This window comes from Dufourea novaeangliae, unplaced genomic scaffold (assembly GCF_001272555.1).
Source record: "Dufourea novaeangliae isolate 0120121106 unplaced genomic scaffold, ASM127255v1 scaffold175, whole genome shotgun sequence".
Lineage (NCBI taxonomy): Eukaryota > Metazoa > Arthropoda > Insecta > Hymenoptera > Halictidae > Dufourea > Dufourea novaeangliae.
Window position 1 is genome coordinate 727051 of NW_015374053.1, and position 17233 is coordinate 744283.

A 17233-nucleotide genomic window follows, 5' to 3' on the forward strand; every position below is an offset into this window, starting at 1 on the left:
ATGTAAAATATAATACCTCCATTACGGGATTTCGTCTTCAGAAAACGGTGAATTGCTCTCATTCGATCATCCAATAGAAGATTTCCGTAACGTCTATAATTCTTTGACTGAATCATATAAAATGTTATTAACATTTTTTTACGTTAATACGTTATTCGAATTGATCGTATCGTATTTAGTGGTTTGAAATAGTACCACCCTGTATACTATCGCGTGAACAACAAAAATCAATCGAATTTTAAAAACACTGTCCAACTTTGTTGTACTTAATATAACCTATTCCATAATATGAGGCGTAAGTAATGTACTGCAGTTTTTCTAGTAAAATGACGAGACGGTACAAATTTGAAAGAAATAAAAAGAAAACTTATCTACATTCATTACAATCACGTATGGGGATCGGTACACATCGAATTCAATTTCCCCGTTGGCTGCCAACTTCTTTCCCTTGCTGTAAAGAATAATCGATTGAGTGACTCAGAACAGTTAAAGCAATTATTCTGGGAAAGAAAGTGAAACTTTTCAAAGTAACGCCATTATTGTTGCGATCCTGCAATATTTGCTAAACACGGGTGCTCCTGCATCCTACGCACGCGCTGGGGATGCATCAATCCGAATAAAGTTTCTTTCTTGAAGGAATCATTTACCGTAACAATTTTAAAATGATCGGAGAATGAATAACGTCGAATGTCGAAATATGCACTTTACATATCCAGCTACAATAGTTGCGTTATTGTGGTTAGTACCGATTTGTCAGGCGAAAGTAATATCCGTTGAGCTCCGAAGGGCGCATCCTCTGGCAGCGGTTCTCAATCGTATTTGGAAACGTGAGGAACATTAATGGTGGACGGAAAAAGCGACAGTGGTCCGGTTGCACTGAAATGACAACAAGTGATTGATACTATTGACGACAGTTATAATGTGAGGTGCAAGAGGACAGGTATTTCGGCGCGAACGGGAGCGCACTTTGTTGGTAAGTAGCCCGACAAAGTATCCCGTTCGTGGAAATGATCCTGCGTCTGGGACTTTCATTCAAGCTGTAGGAAAGATTCCTTACCGAACCATCGTCGGTGAGTGCAGGTTATGTGAGGCCACGAAACGCGTCGTCATTAGCCGTTTTTCTCAAATATCGGCCAGGATGGGCCAGGGTACGGACACCTGCACGGACCGTCCCACCGAAGTAAGCGTCATCCGATTCGTGTCGAGGAATCGCACTGTTGAAGAAATCGCCCCAAAAAAGGTAAAACTGCCGGAGCCATTTAACAGGTTCAATGACCCCTAACTCAAAACAAATCGTATCGCGTTTATCTGCATTCATCGAGTTATCGTCAGGATTGGCGAAATTTATTATCTAGATAAAGAGTCCCCGTCTAACGAATAAAAGATAAGAAACCAGCTGTCGAGTTTTCATTGAAGAAATGTGGGAATTTCCATTTTTCAAATGAAAAAATTTCTCCCTATAATTTCTCTTCATGTATTAAATAAAGTTACTCCCAACTCTGATTCGTATGCTTCACTGTTCGCTTGTTTTCTCTAACTACTTTGCATTAGATTATTCTTATAACGAATTATCATTATTTTTCAGGAAATATACACATGCAAACAACGAGGTTGTGGCAAAATATTTACCAATCAAGATGAATACAAAACACACGAGGCTCTGGAGGCCTTAAAAATTAGATTTATGTAAGTTAACTTGCTGACCCAGAATATTAATTTACTGTAAAAATCACTTCTACTTTTTTGCGATACAATATCTAGTGTTTGTGTAATGTTTTCATGTATCCAGCTGCCGGGAACCAGGATGTGGAGAAGAATTGTCAGATCCTGGAAGTATGTGGCGTCATTATCAAGAATGGCATAATAATGAAACAAATGTATTTATATGTCCATACACAAATTGTGGGTCTTTACATACAACCAGTAGTAATTTAGAGGAACATATCGAAAGCTATCACAGACAACCACCAACACTGCCAACTGAACCAGAAGTTATATGCTTTGAAGATCTGGAGAATGCCATGGATGAAGAAGTTGTACAAAGTACAGAAGATTGCTACGAGAAAAGACAGAACGAAACTTTTGCAATAAAAGCACACCAATATGATGATAATAATGAACAAAGTATTCATAGAAATGACAATATACAGCAGAAAAAGAAAGATGTCCCTCATGATCAGAATGCTCCAAACGATAACTCTAAGAAGGAAGATCACTCTTCCACCACAGAGTCATTGAATGAAGTGGGTGCATTTCCTATGCCTGAAAGTCTAATGTTAAGTACAGATAATTTCCTCTGTAAGTATGAGGGCAATACGAACAAATGTTCAGAACTGCAAGCAGAACATTCCCAAGAAAAAGCTAACGTAGTATACGTGAACGGAGATATTACCATTACAAAAAATTCAAAGAACGAGATATGTACTATGAACTCAAGGAGTCAGGAACACAGAATAGAGTTGGATAATATTGAAAGAATCTTCCGAAATGATTTGAATCGTGATGCTACGAAAAATGAAGAGAACGCTATAGAAACAAACAGCAACTGTTCCGATGACGAAGAATATACTCCGAAGAAACAACGGATGTCTAGATACAAACAAGAAATATACAAGTGTGCCACTAATGGCTGTGGGAGAAAATATAAATACATATCCCATTATCGTCATCATCAAGACAGTCATAAATTAGGAGCCAATACAATTAGTTCAAATTCTAACAAATCAATAATGAAACTAAAACAAGGCAAAGCGTCGACCGTCAGTTTTTTCCTGTAAGTTTAAAAATATTTTTAAGTAATAGTTATTAGTTTACGTTTAAAGGAAAAATTATTTTCATTATTTCTAACTCATTACTTCTTAATTAGATGCAAGATTCCTGGCTGTGGAGCACAAGTGAGCAATGTAACTGGTTTATGGAAACACTACCAGGACAATCATGCTAACTCGAAACTGCCAGTAGTTCAAGGAGCTAAGAATAATGAAGTATTTCGGTAAGACAACTATAAAATTATCAGCTTATAACATGTTTCTAAAGAAGAACATGTTTTAGATGCAAAATTCCAGGATGTGAAGCAGAGTTCAGTACGACTGTAATGCTGTATAAACACTTTAATGAAATGCATTCGAATGGTTCTGGCAATAATGCTAGCACAAACGCAAAGACTGGAAATGGGAGTAGTTTTCATTATACCGAAGTGTTCAAAGATGATACTACCAGCCCGCAAGTAAATTTTAAGACTGACTTTAAGGGAAAGCATAATATTAATGTAAATGACTGTACGAAAAATACCGATGAACAAAGATTATCATCGATTGTTAAGAAAGAAACCCGAGATTGATTCGAGACAGGCTAATATCTTCAATGATGATAAATAATTGTAGCAGTATAAATTGGAGTATTTTACTAGGGCCGTAAGCATTCGACTTAAAAAATATTATTGTTCCTTCCTCTCTACGAGCTATTCAGCTCTTTTGTATTCTTCATCTCTCTAACTAGTCACTCCTTACTACGCTTTTAACACTATTTTGAGTGCAACGACCCTCGTTTAATATTCACATTTTTACGATTCTAATTCTGAATACTACGGATTCAGAATAGAAAGAAAACTGCTGAGTCGTTTTTCTATGACTTCTTATCCGAATACAAATGAAAACTTTATACGATACATAGCTATTTTCTAACTTGACACATTACTTGAACAAATGTTAAATTCTTTTGTACATTTAATAGTGAAACATTTTGGTAATAATTATGTTATTCTTGTCTTTTGTGTAATGATATTATATTGAAAATATACTGTAAACAAAGCAACAAATGTTGTACGTCAAATGGTTTGTATTATATTGAACATATGAAAAACAACTCAGACAGATTCGAAACATTAAATCTCAATTAAACACTCAATGAATGCAACCATAAATACAATTTCGTAGATTGATAAGCCTGGTTTGGCAAACTTAAAAATAATGTGCAAAGAAACAATGAACTTGCTGCAGTAATTTTTGCGCATGTTATATAAAATTCTTAACTTTCCATACTGATTTTTACTATTTTATATTATTGTATCATTTTAATGTAATTTATATTACATATATCATTGTAGTTATTGTACTAGATATTGTAGAATTGTAAGTATTACATAGCATTTTTATTTGTATGTCTGTACGTTGAAAAATAAAGTGCAATAGTGAGTTAAAAAATTTTTCTGCATGCAATCAAATCCAACCCACTCCATTATCCCTTTTTGTTGTTCAACATATCTATTTCAGTCATGTTATTCAGAACTATAAAATACTTGATAAATCAAACAAAAATATTTTTTATACAATGTGTTTCACCTAATTTTGTTGCCCCTGCTATACCTATTTAAAATTTCGTAGTAAAGTTTCCTACAAAAGTTGCATACTTTTATAAGTATAGCAATAAATGTTTTGTTCCATTGGGAAAGATTAATGAGGTACGAAAGTCTAAACTGTTATTTTAAATAGAATTCTTTTTTGTCAATACCTATTTAGGTAGAGTACATATATAAGTACACATTCTGTTCTACGTTATGAAGGATGTTTTTTATATTATATTTTATGGTTTCAATTGCTTGGTGCATAGCACAAAAACAAAATATTCTTCTAATAATTGTCGATGACTTGAGAACGACTTTAGAATGTTACGGCGATGAAAAGGCTTATACACCGAACATAAACCGATTAGCAAAAGGGGCTGCCATTTTTACACAAGCATTTGCCCAGGTTAGCGCCGCACTGAATACTTTTAAAATACACTCATAACGGTAAAAGAAAGTATGTATTGTATAAATAAACATGCAAAAATGATGTACCAAAATTTACTTATTTGCAGCAAGCTTTGTGCGCACCAAGTAGAAATTCATTTTTAACAAGTAGGAGACCAGATACACTCCAACTTTATGACTTTTATAGTTATTGGCGAAAAGATATTGGTAATTTTACAACATTACCGCAACATCTAAAGAATAATGGATACATTACTAAATCTATAGGAAAAGTCTTTCATCCAGGTATGTAATCTGCAAAATACCAATGTATGTTAATTATTATACACATTCTTATAAAATTTTGCACAGGAATAAGTTCAAACAACTCTGATGACAGTCCTTACTCGTGGACGGAAGTACCTTTTCACCCATATACAGAGAGGTACAAAGATGCTCCAGTTTGCCAAACGAATTTAAGAACACTACCTGCACAAAATCTGGTTATGATTGTCAATTATTTCTGTAAACAATAAATTACATATGTATATTAGTAATACTATTTGAAGGCTGCTTTTAGGTGTGTCCAGTTAAAGTATCATCAATGCCAAATAAAACACTGCCAGACATAGAAATACTAAAGGAAGCTAAACATTTTATACAAAACCATGCAAGGAATCCCACCCCTTTCTTTCTGGCAGTTGGATTTCAGAAACCTCATATACCTCTAAAATATCCTAGAAAATATTTAAGTAAATTTTATTAGTATGACTACTTATCACTATTGTGCTCAACGTTGCAGGATATAGTTACAGATAATACTTTTCAGAACATCACCCACTGCATAAATTTAAAGTACCTGACCCGTATAAATGGCCAAAGAATATTAGTAGCATTGCTTATAATCCTTGGATAGATTTAAGAAAGAGGAAGGACATTGAAAAATTAAATCTTAAATTCCCATGGGAGAAAATACCAGGTATAAAGTTTGTGTTACTATTAAAATGTTTACACTTTCACTGTGATTTAATCTACAGATAATTTTGCTAAATTAATTATACAAGCATATTATGCATCTGTGACTTATATTGATGATCTAATCGGTAAATTAATTAATCAATTAGACACTTTGTCAATTCGACAGAACACTACTATAATACTAACATCTGATCATGGTGAGTTATGATACTTAAATATAATATGGTACTCCAAATTCTTCGTATATTGAATATTAATATTTGAACAGGATGGTCGTTAGGCGAACACGCAGTGTGGGCGAAATATAGTAATTTCGATGTTACTTTGAGAGTACCCTTAATAATATACATTCCAGGCTTAACAAAAAATAGATTGTATCTATCAACAAACTCAGTACTTGTACATTCTCTAGTCGAGTTGGTTGATGTTTTTCCAACTATCGCAGATTTGGCGAACATTCCAATACCAATTTGTTTCGATGAAAGTAAGAAAAAAGAAATTGATCGTATGGAACAAGATTTTATACATCCAGAAACCACCTGTAGTGAAGGTGTTTCTCTTATGCCACTTCTACAAGCCGCTTTAAAACAAGAGGTAACAACCATAAAGATGTAACGTTCAAAATAACGTATATAGCTCGTGTTAAAAAATTTGCAGTTTTTGCCATGGAAAAAAGCAGCTTTTGGACAATATCCAAGACCGGGTATTAAACCTTCCGTGCACCCAAGTAGCGACGAACCTCGTTTAAAGAATATAAAAGCTATGGGATATACTTTAAGGACAAACAGATATCGTTACACAGCTTGGCTGCGATTTGATTCTCGTGCAAGAGTACCAGATTGGAATGATATTATTGCAGAAGAATTGTACGATCATGAAATCGACAAGGATGAGAATAAAAATCTGGTAGGCTTTCCAGGATACCTGGCACAAAAAGAGGAACTTGAAGATTTACTGCGACGAGGCTGGAGATATGCTTTACCTGGAAAAATGAACTTTTAATGTCGTCCTGGCAATAGCAATATACTTATAAATTTACTATTTTCCGAAGTACACATACTTAGAAAAACGTAAATATTTATTAAGCAAGTACTAGTACTCTATTAATAATAATAATAATAATAATAATAATAATAATAATAATATTATAATAGGAAAGATTACAGTTACATTATAATTACATTAATACTGGTGATACTTGTATGTACGACAACAGTTCCTAGTGACTTTCGCGACAATAAATTCTGTAAAAGATTCATAAGTAAGGTATACAAGCAACTCCTATAACATGTATATAAATCACAAAAAAAACACACGTGTTACATACGTGTGATGTGTCATCTACAATACAAAAATTTCAGCTACGGATCAGTATCAGACCGGCATGAAATGTTATGTAGCAGGCGATTGTCCAACCGAATGATCGTGTAGAACGTATAATTGTCGCAACGGATAAAAACAAAACATTCATTATAATTTCGTAATCACTTGAAGTCCCTTTTTATACACAGTTCATTCTTCTTGATTCTTTTTACTACTTGTGGTTGTTGTAACCTAAAATTAAAAGTGTAGTTCATTTTTATCGTAATATATCGAAACAATTTTAATTCTATAAAATGTTTATTTGCACATCAATTACCTCTATTATGTCGTCATCGGCGTTTCCGGATTTTGGGTCAGTACTCATATAACTTACAGGAAGATCAGCTCTTCCTTGACCATTTACATTGACATTAGCATTCCTTAGTATGTTAGGGACTCGAACCATAGTAGGCACCTGTGGTCTCATCTGGGTTTGTAGTAGACCAGTCAGCTACCAATCAGAAAGCTTCAATTAGTACATATTCCAACGAATCCATTTTTAATGACGTGTTTTTTAATTGTATGAAGTTTTCAACATACCATGCTGTCAGGTGCTCGTTGTGCGGTCGTATTGTGGAAAGCTTGTCTTTCCCAATAACTATACATATCTGTTAATGCCCGAGCTGTCATGATTTGTTGGTATTCAGGTGTTGCATTTGGATACTGCAATATAACGTTGATAAGTTGCATTGATAAGTCTTTTTGTACAAACATGAAGTTTAAAATTTGTTAATATTCTTACGTCCTTGCGTATAAGTTCTTGAAGTTTTGCATAATCCGTATTAACATTAAAGTATGTAGGCATCATTATATTGTTCGAATAAGCTCCTGCTACCGTGTACACTGGCTTTGGTTTTTCTTTCTTTTCCTCTTCATACTCTAACCAAGCTTGTTTTCTTTCTTCTTCATCCAATTCTTCGTCGACCTATAGAAATAAGATCAACATGAGCAAAATAAATTTGTATTTCATACTCAGATTTTCAAGGCAATACATTAATTTACGATCACCTTATTTTCTAAAAGAGAATCATGTTCGTGGTAGTTCTCCACATAATCCTTATATTTCAAAAATATTTCTGCTAGTAATCTGTCTTTGGGCAAATTTAGAGTTGGTTTTTCTCCATCCGTATTCGGTTCGAACGTGTACAGCTCATTCAAATCATGATTGCTGTAATGACGTTCTATTTGTTGTTCGTCGACAACTCTGCAGGAAAGCGACAGCTTCGTCACTTGTCTATTATATATTTTTTCTTCCATTGTTCCAGCAGCTAAGAATCGATAAACATAGCACGGCTTTTTCTGGCCAAACCTATCAATTTTATGCATGTTGCAATACAATTATGAACTGTTTTCTTTTTTACCATTCGAGATAACATACCTATATATACGGAATATACTCTGTACATCATGGGAAGGATTCCAACTTGCGTCAAAAATAATAACTCGATTAGCAGCGGTTAATGTAATTCCTAATCCACCTGCTCGTGTCGATATCAAAAACAACCTTGCCCTTGTATTCGTTGATTTATTAAATATTTTGCACCACCTACTCCTGTTTTCGGCAGACGTTTGACCGTCCAATCGGAAATAATCCAAACCTAATGACCATCTACCCGAATATTCCATGAATCCCGTATTTCCTTTTTTCTGTTTCTTTTCCTCTCGTGTCTGTTCATCGATCTTGTTCAGAAAGTTTTCAATTATAGATAACGAGCATAAAGATTGTGAAAATATCAACCTGAAATAATTTCGTAAATGGCATATAGATACTGAAAATTTTCAGAATTAAAAATGGTCGAAGATTGTTAGCGCAATATACAAAACACCTACAGTTTATCACCGATCTGCTCGCATTCTTTTAGAATACCAAAAAGAAGCACCAGTTTGGAGGAAACCTTCATGTCCTCCAAATGTTCAGGCTCAATGAACTGTGACCACCAATCATCCTGCTCAGTTTTCTCAGATTCGGGAACTACTTCAACGTCTGAAGATTATTACAGTTCATTATACAATGTATATTTGACCGTAAATTAATGGACAAACACAATGTGGAATCGTACCAGATTCGTTATTTCTTGTACTTCTGGTATGCTTCGGTTGGTTGCTCTCGATAATATCCTCTTTGGAAGAATTCGAGCTAGTGGTGGTACTCTCAGAATCTAACCCATCATCGATGAAGTCTTTCAGCGAACCCTCGGAATCGCTTGAAAGCTTCCTCTCATTCTGTTTTAACTGCATTATTTTTAAAACTAGCGGGTGCGTCCATACTCTCTGCAGTGTTTGAAAGTCTCTGAAAAGAGCTCCGCCAGTTGAAGCACGTAATCGGCTAAAAAGAAAAAAGAAACAGTATGACACTAGTTAAAAAAATAAAAAGCTGTAACTAAATTATTTTATTAACATAAGAAATTAGTTTTACATACTAAGCCAAGTTGTCCAAGTAATATCGATACATTTTAATTTGAACATCTGATAAGCGTACAAAAATTACGTATTCCTGCTTCGGTGGCAAGAAAGGCGTTAATACTGAGTAATCGAATCTCTGTACACAGCCTTTCAACATTTTGTGTAAAACATAAGCACGTTTTTTCATTAATTTAACATCATATTCGGTAGAATCGTCGAATTGACCGTTCATTATTGGATTTGCGAATCTATTCAAAAATTCTTTTTTTGTTCCCAGAAGTTTCGGTTTCACAAATTGTACCATACAGTGGTCTATAAGAAATAGATTAAAAATTACTTCGATCATACATGTGTTTGTTATTCGATACTAGTAAATACCCACATTCTATCAAATTGTTTTGAAGTGGCGTTCCCGTAAGTACAATTCTCCTTAATGATCTAATACTCGTCATAGATTTACTAAGAGCAGTGTTTTCGTTTTTCAATAGATGACCTTCATCGCAAACAACTAGATCTGGACCAGGATCTATCAAGCAACGTTTTATGTCCTCTTTCATACTTTTTCGCATTCTATTCTGTGCACCACTCAGATTTCTGAACATTTCATAACCAATAATAAGGACGCCACCTCTCCTCTGCCAAGATTCCATTTGGTATTTTCTCTCTATATTCTTCTTCATTCTTTAGCAGATTTATAATCAAATATTACGATTGTAAATGTGTTATATAAGCATAATTTATATGAAAATATATAGGTGAAACTTACTTAGTCAATTCATAAATATCAATGTCGCTGTTATCTTCAACGTCATTCAACCATAACTTAAATTCATTGAACCAATTAAGTACCGTACTCAAAGGACAAACAATCAAAATGGTCTTCACACCGGTTTCTTCGTGCCTTAAAAGTGTATGCGCTAAAGCAATTACTTGAAGACTTTTTCCAAGGCCCATACAATGCGCGAGTATGCATCCAGATCCCGGTGAAGATTTTGTCCGTTCAAGAGATTCAAAGCAAGCATCCCACATAAATTTGATTCCTTTAGCTTGATGTGGTTTCAAGCGTTTCACCAAGTCTTCGTGAACGCATACAATCTCTTCTTTTGTTTCTGGATTAAAATCTAATACCAATTTGTCTACCTTTTCTTCACTAGCCAATCTTGCCTCATACATCTCATTGTACTAATTTGAAAAAAAAAACATCGGTAATTTCTTTGTGTATTTGTAAGCGAAAATTAAATCAATCGTATTTAACAAAGGACATACTAATCTTTGTCGCTCAGCAATGCGTTTAATTCGTTCTTCCTCTTCCTTCGCAGCCTGTTTTGTGTCATCTGCGACTTGTTTGTCTTTCAGTACTTTCCGAATATTCCTGCGACGTGTCTTACCAGGCGTTCCTTGAGAACTAGTAATTTCCTCTTTATTGGAATCATCGTCAGAGTCACTGTCCATTTTTTTAATGCGTTTTCTTTTCGGTTTTGATCTGTAATCGTAACAATGCAGCATTCATATAAAGTTAAAAAACTCTGTTTACATACGTGTCGTTCTGTTGCTAAGTAACAGTAAAAATATACTTTTTTTCTGCAAGTGACGAATCTGTGTCAGATGATTTACGTGTCTTTCGTTTACGTGTCCTTCTTTGCTTTTTTTCTACGGATGAATCGCTATCCAAAGATGCACTATCTGCCAATGTCATAGATTTATCAGAATTCGAGTCAGACTTCACAAGCTCTGTATCCGAATCGGAATTTAGAATTTTTTTACGAACATTCCGTTTTCGTGGTTTAATTTTCTCATTGACATCCGAACTTTCTCTATTTACAAAAAGTTTGACAGTTTACTTGTTATGTTTCATACTTAACTAGTAACAACGTCAAATAACCTACGTATCGCTTTTTCCTTCCTTTTCCTTCAGTTTTTCTTGTTTTATCTTCCACTTTTCTTTTTCTACGTCAGAATCTGTGTCCGAAAATTTAATTGTTAATACTTTATCCCGTTTCCATCTACTATTCTCCTGCTTGTCTGAATCGTCCTAATTTAATATTAAAAGATTATTCTATTATACATACTACCACTAATTATTCCAGATAACAGAATAACTTATTTGTACCGTATAGTTACCTTATCTCTAGTAGAATCTTTCTTTTCCATTCGCAACTTCTTTTTATTACCACTTGCTTTAGTTTTAAGGTTTTCTTCGTCGCTATCGTTGTCATTTGGAGCCACATTCTGATTCTCTGAAGGTATATGACTTAAATCTTATTTTGATCTTCAAGTTTGCCAAAAAAATTTTTTAAATATAATTATTCTAAGAACTTACCAACGTCGGTGTCCGAAGAATTTAAAAGAATATTCTTTGTTGCTCTATCAGCTTCAACCATGAGTTCTTCATTAGTTGTAAACTTACACTTCACCGTGTTAAGTGTACTTTTAGTGTCTGAATCTTCGTTAGAATCTTCGTTAGAGTTTTCGATTAATTCTCCATTTTCTATTTTCTTCAAATGATCCAACAGTGAGTCTTCTGTTTCTTGTCTTATTTTAGACTTTTTCGGAAACGAAGAGTTCCGCGATGGATCATTGGTTTTCTTGGAATCCCTTTGAAGTGTATCCAAGTTAATGAGACTGCAAAAAATAACAAAAAACGTATCGATAAACAGATGTAACAAGAAAAAAAAATATTCAATAAAAGTTGTTTCAATTGAATTATACCTTATAATCTGTTTACTGTCCAAATATTGACGAGATTTATCTAAAGCATTTGCATATTTTTTAAGAATTTCTTTGGGCAATCTTTCAAGAACAACCTCACATTCCATACTTAACTTTTCATCAGACTTAAAATTGTCCATATTTGTTACCGTCTTTCGTCTTTTCTTCGTTCTTTCACTAATACTACCTTGCGAATCTGACAGAATCTCATCTTGCGAAGAATCTTCTTTACTATTTTCTTGCTGTTTCTTTGAAGAATCACCAACTTTTGTGATTTTTGAACTATTATTGTTTTCGGAACCTGAGTTTTCACTATTTGAAGAAGCTAATAGCAATGCCTTTGCGTATCTATTCTCACTATTATCTTCTGATTCATGAAATTCGTTAGATAGTTTTTTTGTAGGAGGAGAATCCATAGAGATGTCTGAATCAGAATTAAGAAGACGATCGTGTTTAGCACAAAGTTCCTTAATAACATCCCTTTTATTTAATGAACGTTTTTCATTCCTAGAGATATCGTCTAGATTGTGCTTCTTTCTAGGTTTTCCTTTTCCTGATTGCGATGGAGATTTTTCTTTCGTATTCCCTTCTGCAGAAGCTTTATTGGACTTTTCAGACATGGATTCATCAATTGAAAGAGTTTCTGAATCCGAATCTAACAATAATTTTTTGGCTTGCTCTTCATCAAGTATGTCCGAAAAATTTGTCGCATCCTTTTCAATTATAACTGTTTCTACAGATTCAACATCATCTGTTTTCGATGATGTTGTTTCTTTAGAAAGAACTGGTTCAAGCACAACAGTTATTTCTCCTTTTGCATCCAATTCTTTATTATCAAATTCTACAATTGATATCTGATTTTCCAGCAAATCGTTATTATCATTTGAGTCAATTTTTGTCTGTGTTTCCTCATTGTCTACTATGTTTTCTTCCTGCTCTTCAAGTTTTCTTTCCTCTTCTTGCAAAGTATTTTCAGCTTCATCATTTTCACCTATTGATACATCAAATATATCTTTTGTAGAATCATTCATCTCTTGTTCTTTAGATTCCTTAGATATTACTTTGGTTGTATAAGTTACTTTAGATTTGTCCTTTGAATGTATTTCATCAGATTTTTCTTTTTCTTTATTGCTACCTAAAACAGGGGACATAACTTCACTACCCCTTGAGGACAATGAATTTTCGTTAGTATTATCCACTGATTTATCTGTTCTTTCAATAGGATCTAAAATTTTATTTTCCTTATTCTTTTTCGTATCTGTTTTAGTAGCTTCATGTGCAGAAAATATTTCTTCGCTGTCACATTCTGAAACTTTACTTTCTTGCTCCGAACAAGAATTACTCTTTGATCGATCAGATTTGTCTTGTAGTTCTACAATCTCTAATAATTCGTTTTCAGTTGAAGAACTACCATCACCAGCACTTTGTAGACTACACTTCTTATTCCATTCATCATGAAAATTCGTTAATTCATTTTCTTGTTCCTCCAGCTCCTTTTTAAGTTTGGTAATTACATTCATTGTTCGGAAAATTACATTATTCGCAAATTCTTGATGTATTAATTTTTTTTTGAAGTGTTTCCATTTTACATGTTCCATCTCTAACTCATACTCTGAGCAAACCTCCTTGAATCTATTTAAAATCTTAACCATCCGAGATTTAAAATGCAAACTTTGCGCTTTGCTGATCAAAGTTTTACCTTCTGCATGTTTTATGATATTTGATATTGATAACTTTTTTGTGCGCATAGAACTATCATGAGAAATCTTTAATTTCTGAAATTCTTTACCAGAACTAGAGTCAGTGTCCTCCTTATACATGTTAACAAACTCTTGCTGAATTGATTTCGACATAACATCTCCCTATGTTCGGGATTCTGTAGAAGTTTCAACGGGGGAGAGGATGACGGTTCCCGTTCCACGGCGCGAGCGGATCGCGTCGTAGCGCGTGCTGACGCGTGTCACACCATCTATGCGCAACAAGCCTAATCGGCTAACTGTCCATGGCTGACAGGTGTAATGGATTCACGCGTGGTGTCGCGCACCGTCTTCCGCTTGTGGCCGCCATTCGAAACTTTGGCGCTTCTCGACCATCATCGTTATGCCTCTAGTGGACAAACAACGAATTGATTCATTTTCCAAAATCAAGCACTCTCTCTCAGATCATCTCCATCTATATATAAGCATACACGCTGTAGACGCAACTGCAGTGAACACATAGTTTGCTGCTGCCCCCTGACGATGAAATACTTCATAAAATTTGCTAAATTTCAAATGATATATTTCATTACAACAGAATCTGCAAATTTATATAGATGTACATAGTTATACTCTATTAGGATACATTCAACAGGTGGAAATTAGAGTCTAGTAGAAATACTAAAAAAACTCGGTCATAGCCAACCTTTAATCTGCTGCCAACACGAACTTGTCAAACTAGACATACATAAAATAAAATAATTTTATTGGCTTTCTTCACACTTTCACTAACTTAATTTCTAAGCCTTTAAAAATACTGAGTATATACATCAATGGGGTGGAGGTGTTTGATTTCTTGTTTGTAAAAACTGTCTTTACGAATTAACTTAATTTAACATTTATGAATTTTATGCAAAATATTTACAAATGTAGTAATGTTTCAATTTTAAGGTTCATCAACAGCTGCCTCCGTTTCTCGATCTTCTGGCGTCTCTGAGACATAATTAGTTCGCTTAGACAAGCTATTCTCCAAAGCTACAAAAGACTTTGAACCCAACACTCGATTTTCTTGATGTGCAGGTACATCACAAAACAGACACCTAGTTTTATCAAACACTTGATCTAAGCATGGATGAAACATTAAACCACATATCTGACATATCCTGTATTGCATACTAGTTATTTGCAAGAGAGTAATAGCACACCTAGGTAGTATGTGACCTTGTGAACATTTCACTACTTTCCAAGATAGATCATGTATTACTTCGCCGCACAAGTTACAAGATTCAATTTTACTTCTATCGTATTGAGATGTTTTATTTACAATGTCTCTAACACGCTTGGAAAGTGGAGTAACTTCTTCATTTTCCTCTCCTGCTAAATAGACTTCAAAGTACATTTTCAGTAAGTGTACAGAGAGTTCCTGCTCTTGGGATAAAGGGACATGATTTTCCAGATGTTCAAGATAATTACAAGCAGTGTGGACAAAGATCAAAGGCTGTGCTTCTGATATTTCTCCAGCAATACTTCCTATGCCATCTATTACTTTCTTCTTCTCACAAATTTTCATCATTACTGATGTCCACATTGCTAATCGTAACTCATTCAAAGACAAAAGTTCTAAATTGGATGGCACTTTTGGCAATACAGTTGCAGGATCTACTGCTTTTGTTGCTTTTATTCTGATTATTTCTAAACAATCCCACAAATATTCAAACCTTTCTCCTTTGCTTTTACTTAAAATGAATGTTGGATCCCAATTTTTATTTTTCAAAGCAAAGAAATGAACTTTACTTGGTTCTTTTGTTATTAAATGATCATATACAGTGTTTGGAGAAGTTACAGTTACAAATATTACATAGCTTAAAGAATGAGCAAGACCGAGGTATCGCACTTGAGCTTGTTGCAATACATTCTTTACTTTGATATTAAGAAACTTATTTTCTTGTAGGTCAATTGCAAACATTGAATTATTTTCTGTTGTGACTAATGCATAATCTACACTCGTAAATGTTAATCCTAAAAATGATTAATTTAATTGTCAGTCAAAGTATATTCCATATTTTATATGCAAAGAAAAACTGTTAATATATTTTACCTGATATCATGAATCCTTCTAATTGCAAGTGTTGCATAGTTTTTAGTGTTCCCTCGTTTGTTAAATGCAATAAGAAGAGAAAACTACCTTTTGAAATCAGAATTTTTATGCTTGTACCATTTTGAGGAAATGTTCTTATAGCACTAACAGATATACGATCCACATAATCATAATATTTATCAACTGATTTCAACTCAATCACCTGTTCACAGTCTTCAATTGTAAGACCATGAATACGTCCATCAAAATATGCAACAATAATTACATATCTTTTTGCATCAATGCTAATCCAATGCAATGCATTTATTTTTATACACTCATTCAAATGTATTGTGCCCACAATTTTAGAGTCTGGTATTTCACTACAGTGTAATATAGTTGGAATTTTATAAATAATTATGTCTCCATTTTGATAAGCAACAGCAAGGTATGCAAAATCTGCCAAAAGCATGCTCCAAGCCATACAAGAAGCTTGTAGTGTTTTAATACAATTTTTTAGTGTCATGAATGAAACAAGATCACTTTTAGTATCTTTCAACTTTGTAGTAATCTCAGCCTCTACAGCATTGTAACGTATGGAACACAAGTCATATGCAGGATACCAATCTGTGGCAATTTTGTGAACAATTATAACAGCTCCTGTCGATGTTACAATTGCAAGAAGGCAATTATTAGGACTGATTATATTCTGCGGTGACCATGCTAAGTCAACTATTTTTGGAATCATCTCCTTAACATTAGATATCTTTGGGGTCAGACCTTCTTCCATTATAAATGAATAAACTGCTTCACGATGCATATTCCAAATTTTTGATTCTATTTTATTCATTATAACTTCCACAGGAAAAATCAATGGCACATAAATAAATGATCTAGAAAACTTTATGGTCGAATAAGGAGACATTGGAGTAGGTATAAATTCCTGTATGGAATAATAACATAAAATATATATTCTTAATTCTGTAGGTTTTCGTTATAAAACAATTTGGTATATACTAATATATAAAAATAAAATAAATAAAAAAAATAAATTATATTAGACTTACAAATGTATGAATTCCTTTCTCTGTAAGAACTGATATATGATTGTCATCAGACCATTGAACTGCGAACCTTGACACAATGGGTGGACTGATTGCAAGACTATAAACTTCTTCTGTCTCCATTGTTTATAAAACACTTGCATCACATATTACAACTATTCAAAAATCTTTTCTTTTATATTCATACTCTTGACATTCTTAAAATATAATTTCT

At 33.8% G+C, this 17233-nt stretch overlaps 4 protein-coding genes across 5 annotated transcripts; 2 read left to right on the forward strand and 2 right to left on the reverse strand.

The window, feature by feature from the left end:
* Window positions 1-908: 908 nt before the first annotated feature.
* On the forward strand, window positions 909-3535 carry LOC107189947. Of its 2 annotated transcripts, none has more exons than XM_015578644.1 (6): window positions 909-973; window positions 1081-1240; window positions 1586-1686; window positions 1790-2773; window positions 2867-2992; window positions 3052-3535. In XM_015578644.1, the coding sequence occupies exons 2-6, from the start codon at window positions 1139-1141 to the stop codon at window positions 3338-3340; spliced, it is 1602 nt and encodes a 533-aa protein (XP_015434130.1). In that variant the 5' UTR covers window positions 909-973; window positions 1081-1138; the 3' UTR covers window positions 3341-3535. The 2 variants fall into 2 exon arrangements, with proteins under 2 accessions (XP_015434130.1, XP_015434129.1); XM_015578643.1 differs by having other exon boundaries at window positions 962-973; window positions 1044-1240.
* Window positions 3536-4562: 1027 nt separating this feature from the next.
* On the forward strand, window positions 4563-6709 carry LOC107189886 (iduronate 2-sulfatase). The gene is made up of 8 exons (XM_015578565.1): window positions 4563-4748; window positions 4858-5035; window positions 5102-5232; window positions 5310-5481; window positions 5559-5708; window positions 5767-5904; window positions 5976-6301; window positions 6365-6709. The coding sequence occupies exons 1-8, from the start codon at window positions 4563-4565 to the stop codon at window positions 6707-6709; spliced, it is 1626 nt and encodes a 541-aa protein (XP_015434051.1).
* LOC107189899 (transcriptional regulator ATRX homolog) lies at window positions 6672-11925 on the reverse strand. The gene is made up of 17 exons (XM_015578578.1): window positions 11793-11925; window positions 11594-11709; window positions 11359-11504; window positions 11047-11286; window positions 10739-10955; window positions 10239-10654; window positions 9855-10153; window positions 9490-9784; window positions 9130-9395; window positions 8900-9053; window positions 8448-8807; window positions 8078-8378; window positions 7812-7994; window positions 7610-7732; window positions 7347-7520; window positions 6889-7261; window positions 6672-6689 (listed from the first exon to the last, which is right to left on the reverse strand). Exons 1-16 carry the CDS (start codon window positions 11851-11853, stop codon window positions 7220-7222), a joined length of 3393 nt encoding a protein of 1130 aa, XP_015434064.1. The 5' UTR covers window positions 11854-11925; the 3' UTR covers window positions 6672-6689; window positions 6889-7219.
* Window positions 11926-14799: 2874 nt separating this feature from the next.
* On the reverse strand, window positions 14800-17175 carry LOC107189957. Its single transcript, XM_015578655.1, has 3 exons — window positions 17023-17175; window positions 15977-16898; window positions 14800-15897 (listed from the first exon to the last, which is right to left on the reverse strand). Exons 1-3 carry the CDS (start codon window positions 17140-17142, stop codon window positions 14825-14827), a joined length of 2115 nt encoding a protein of 704 aa, XP_015434141.1. The 5' UTR covers window positions 17143-17175; the 3' UTR covers window positions 14800-14824.
* Between the last annotated feature and the right edge of the window lie 58 nt (window positions 17176-17233).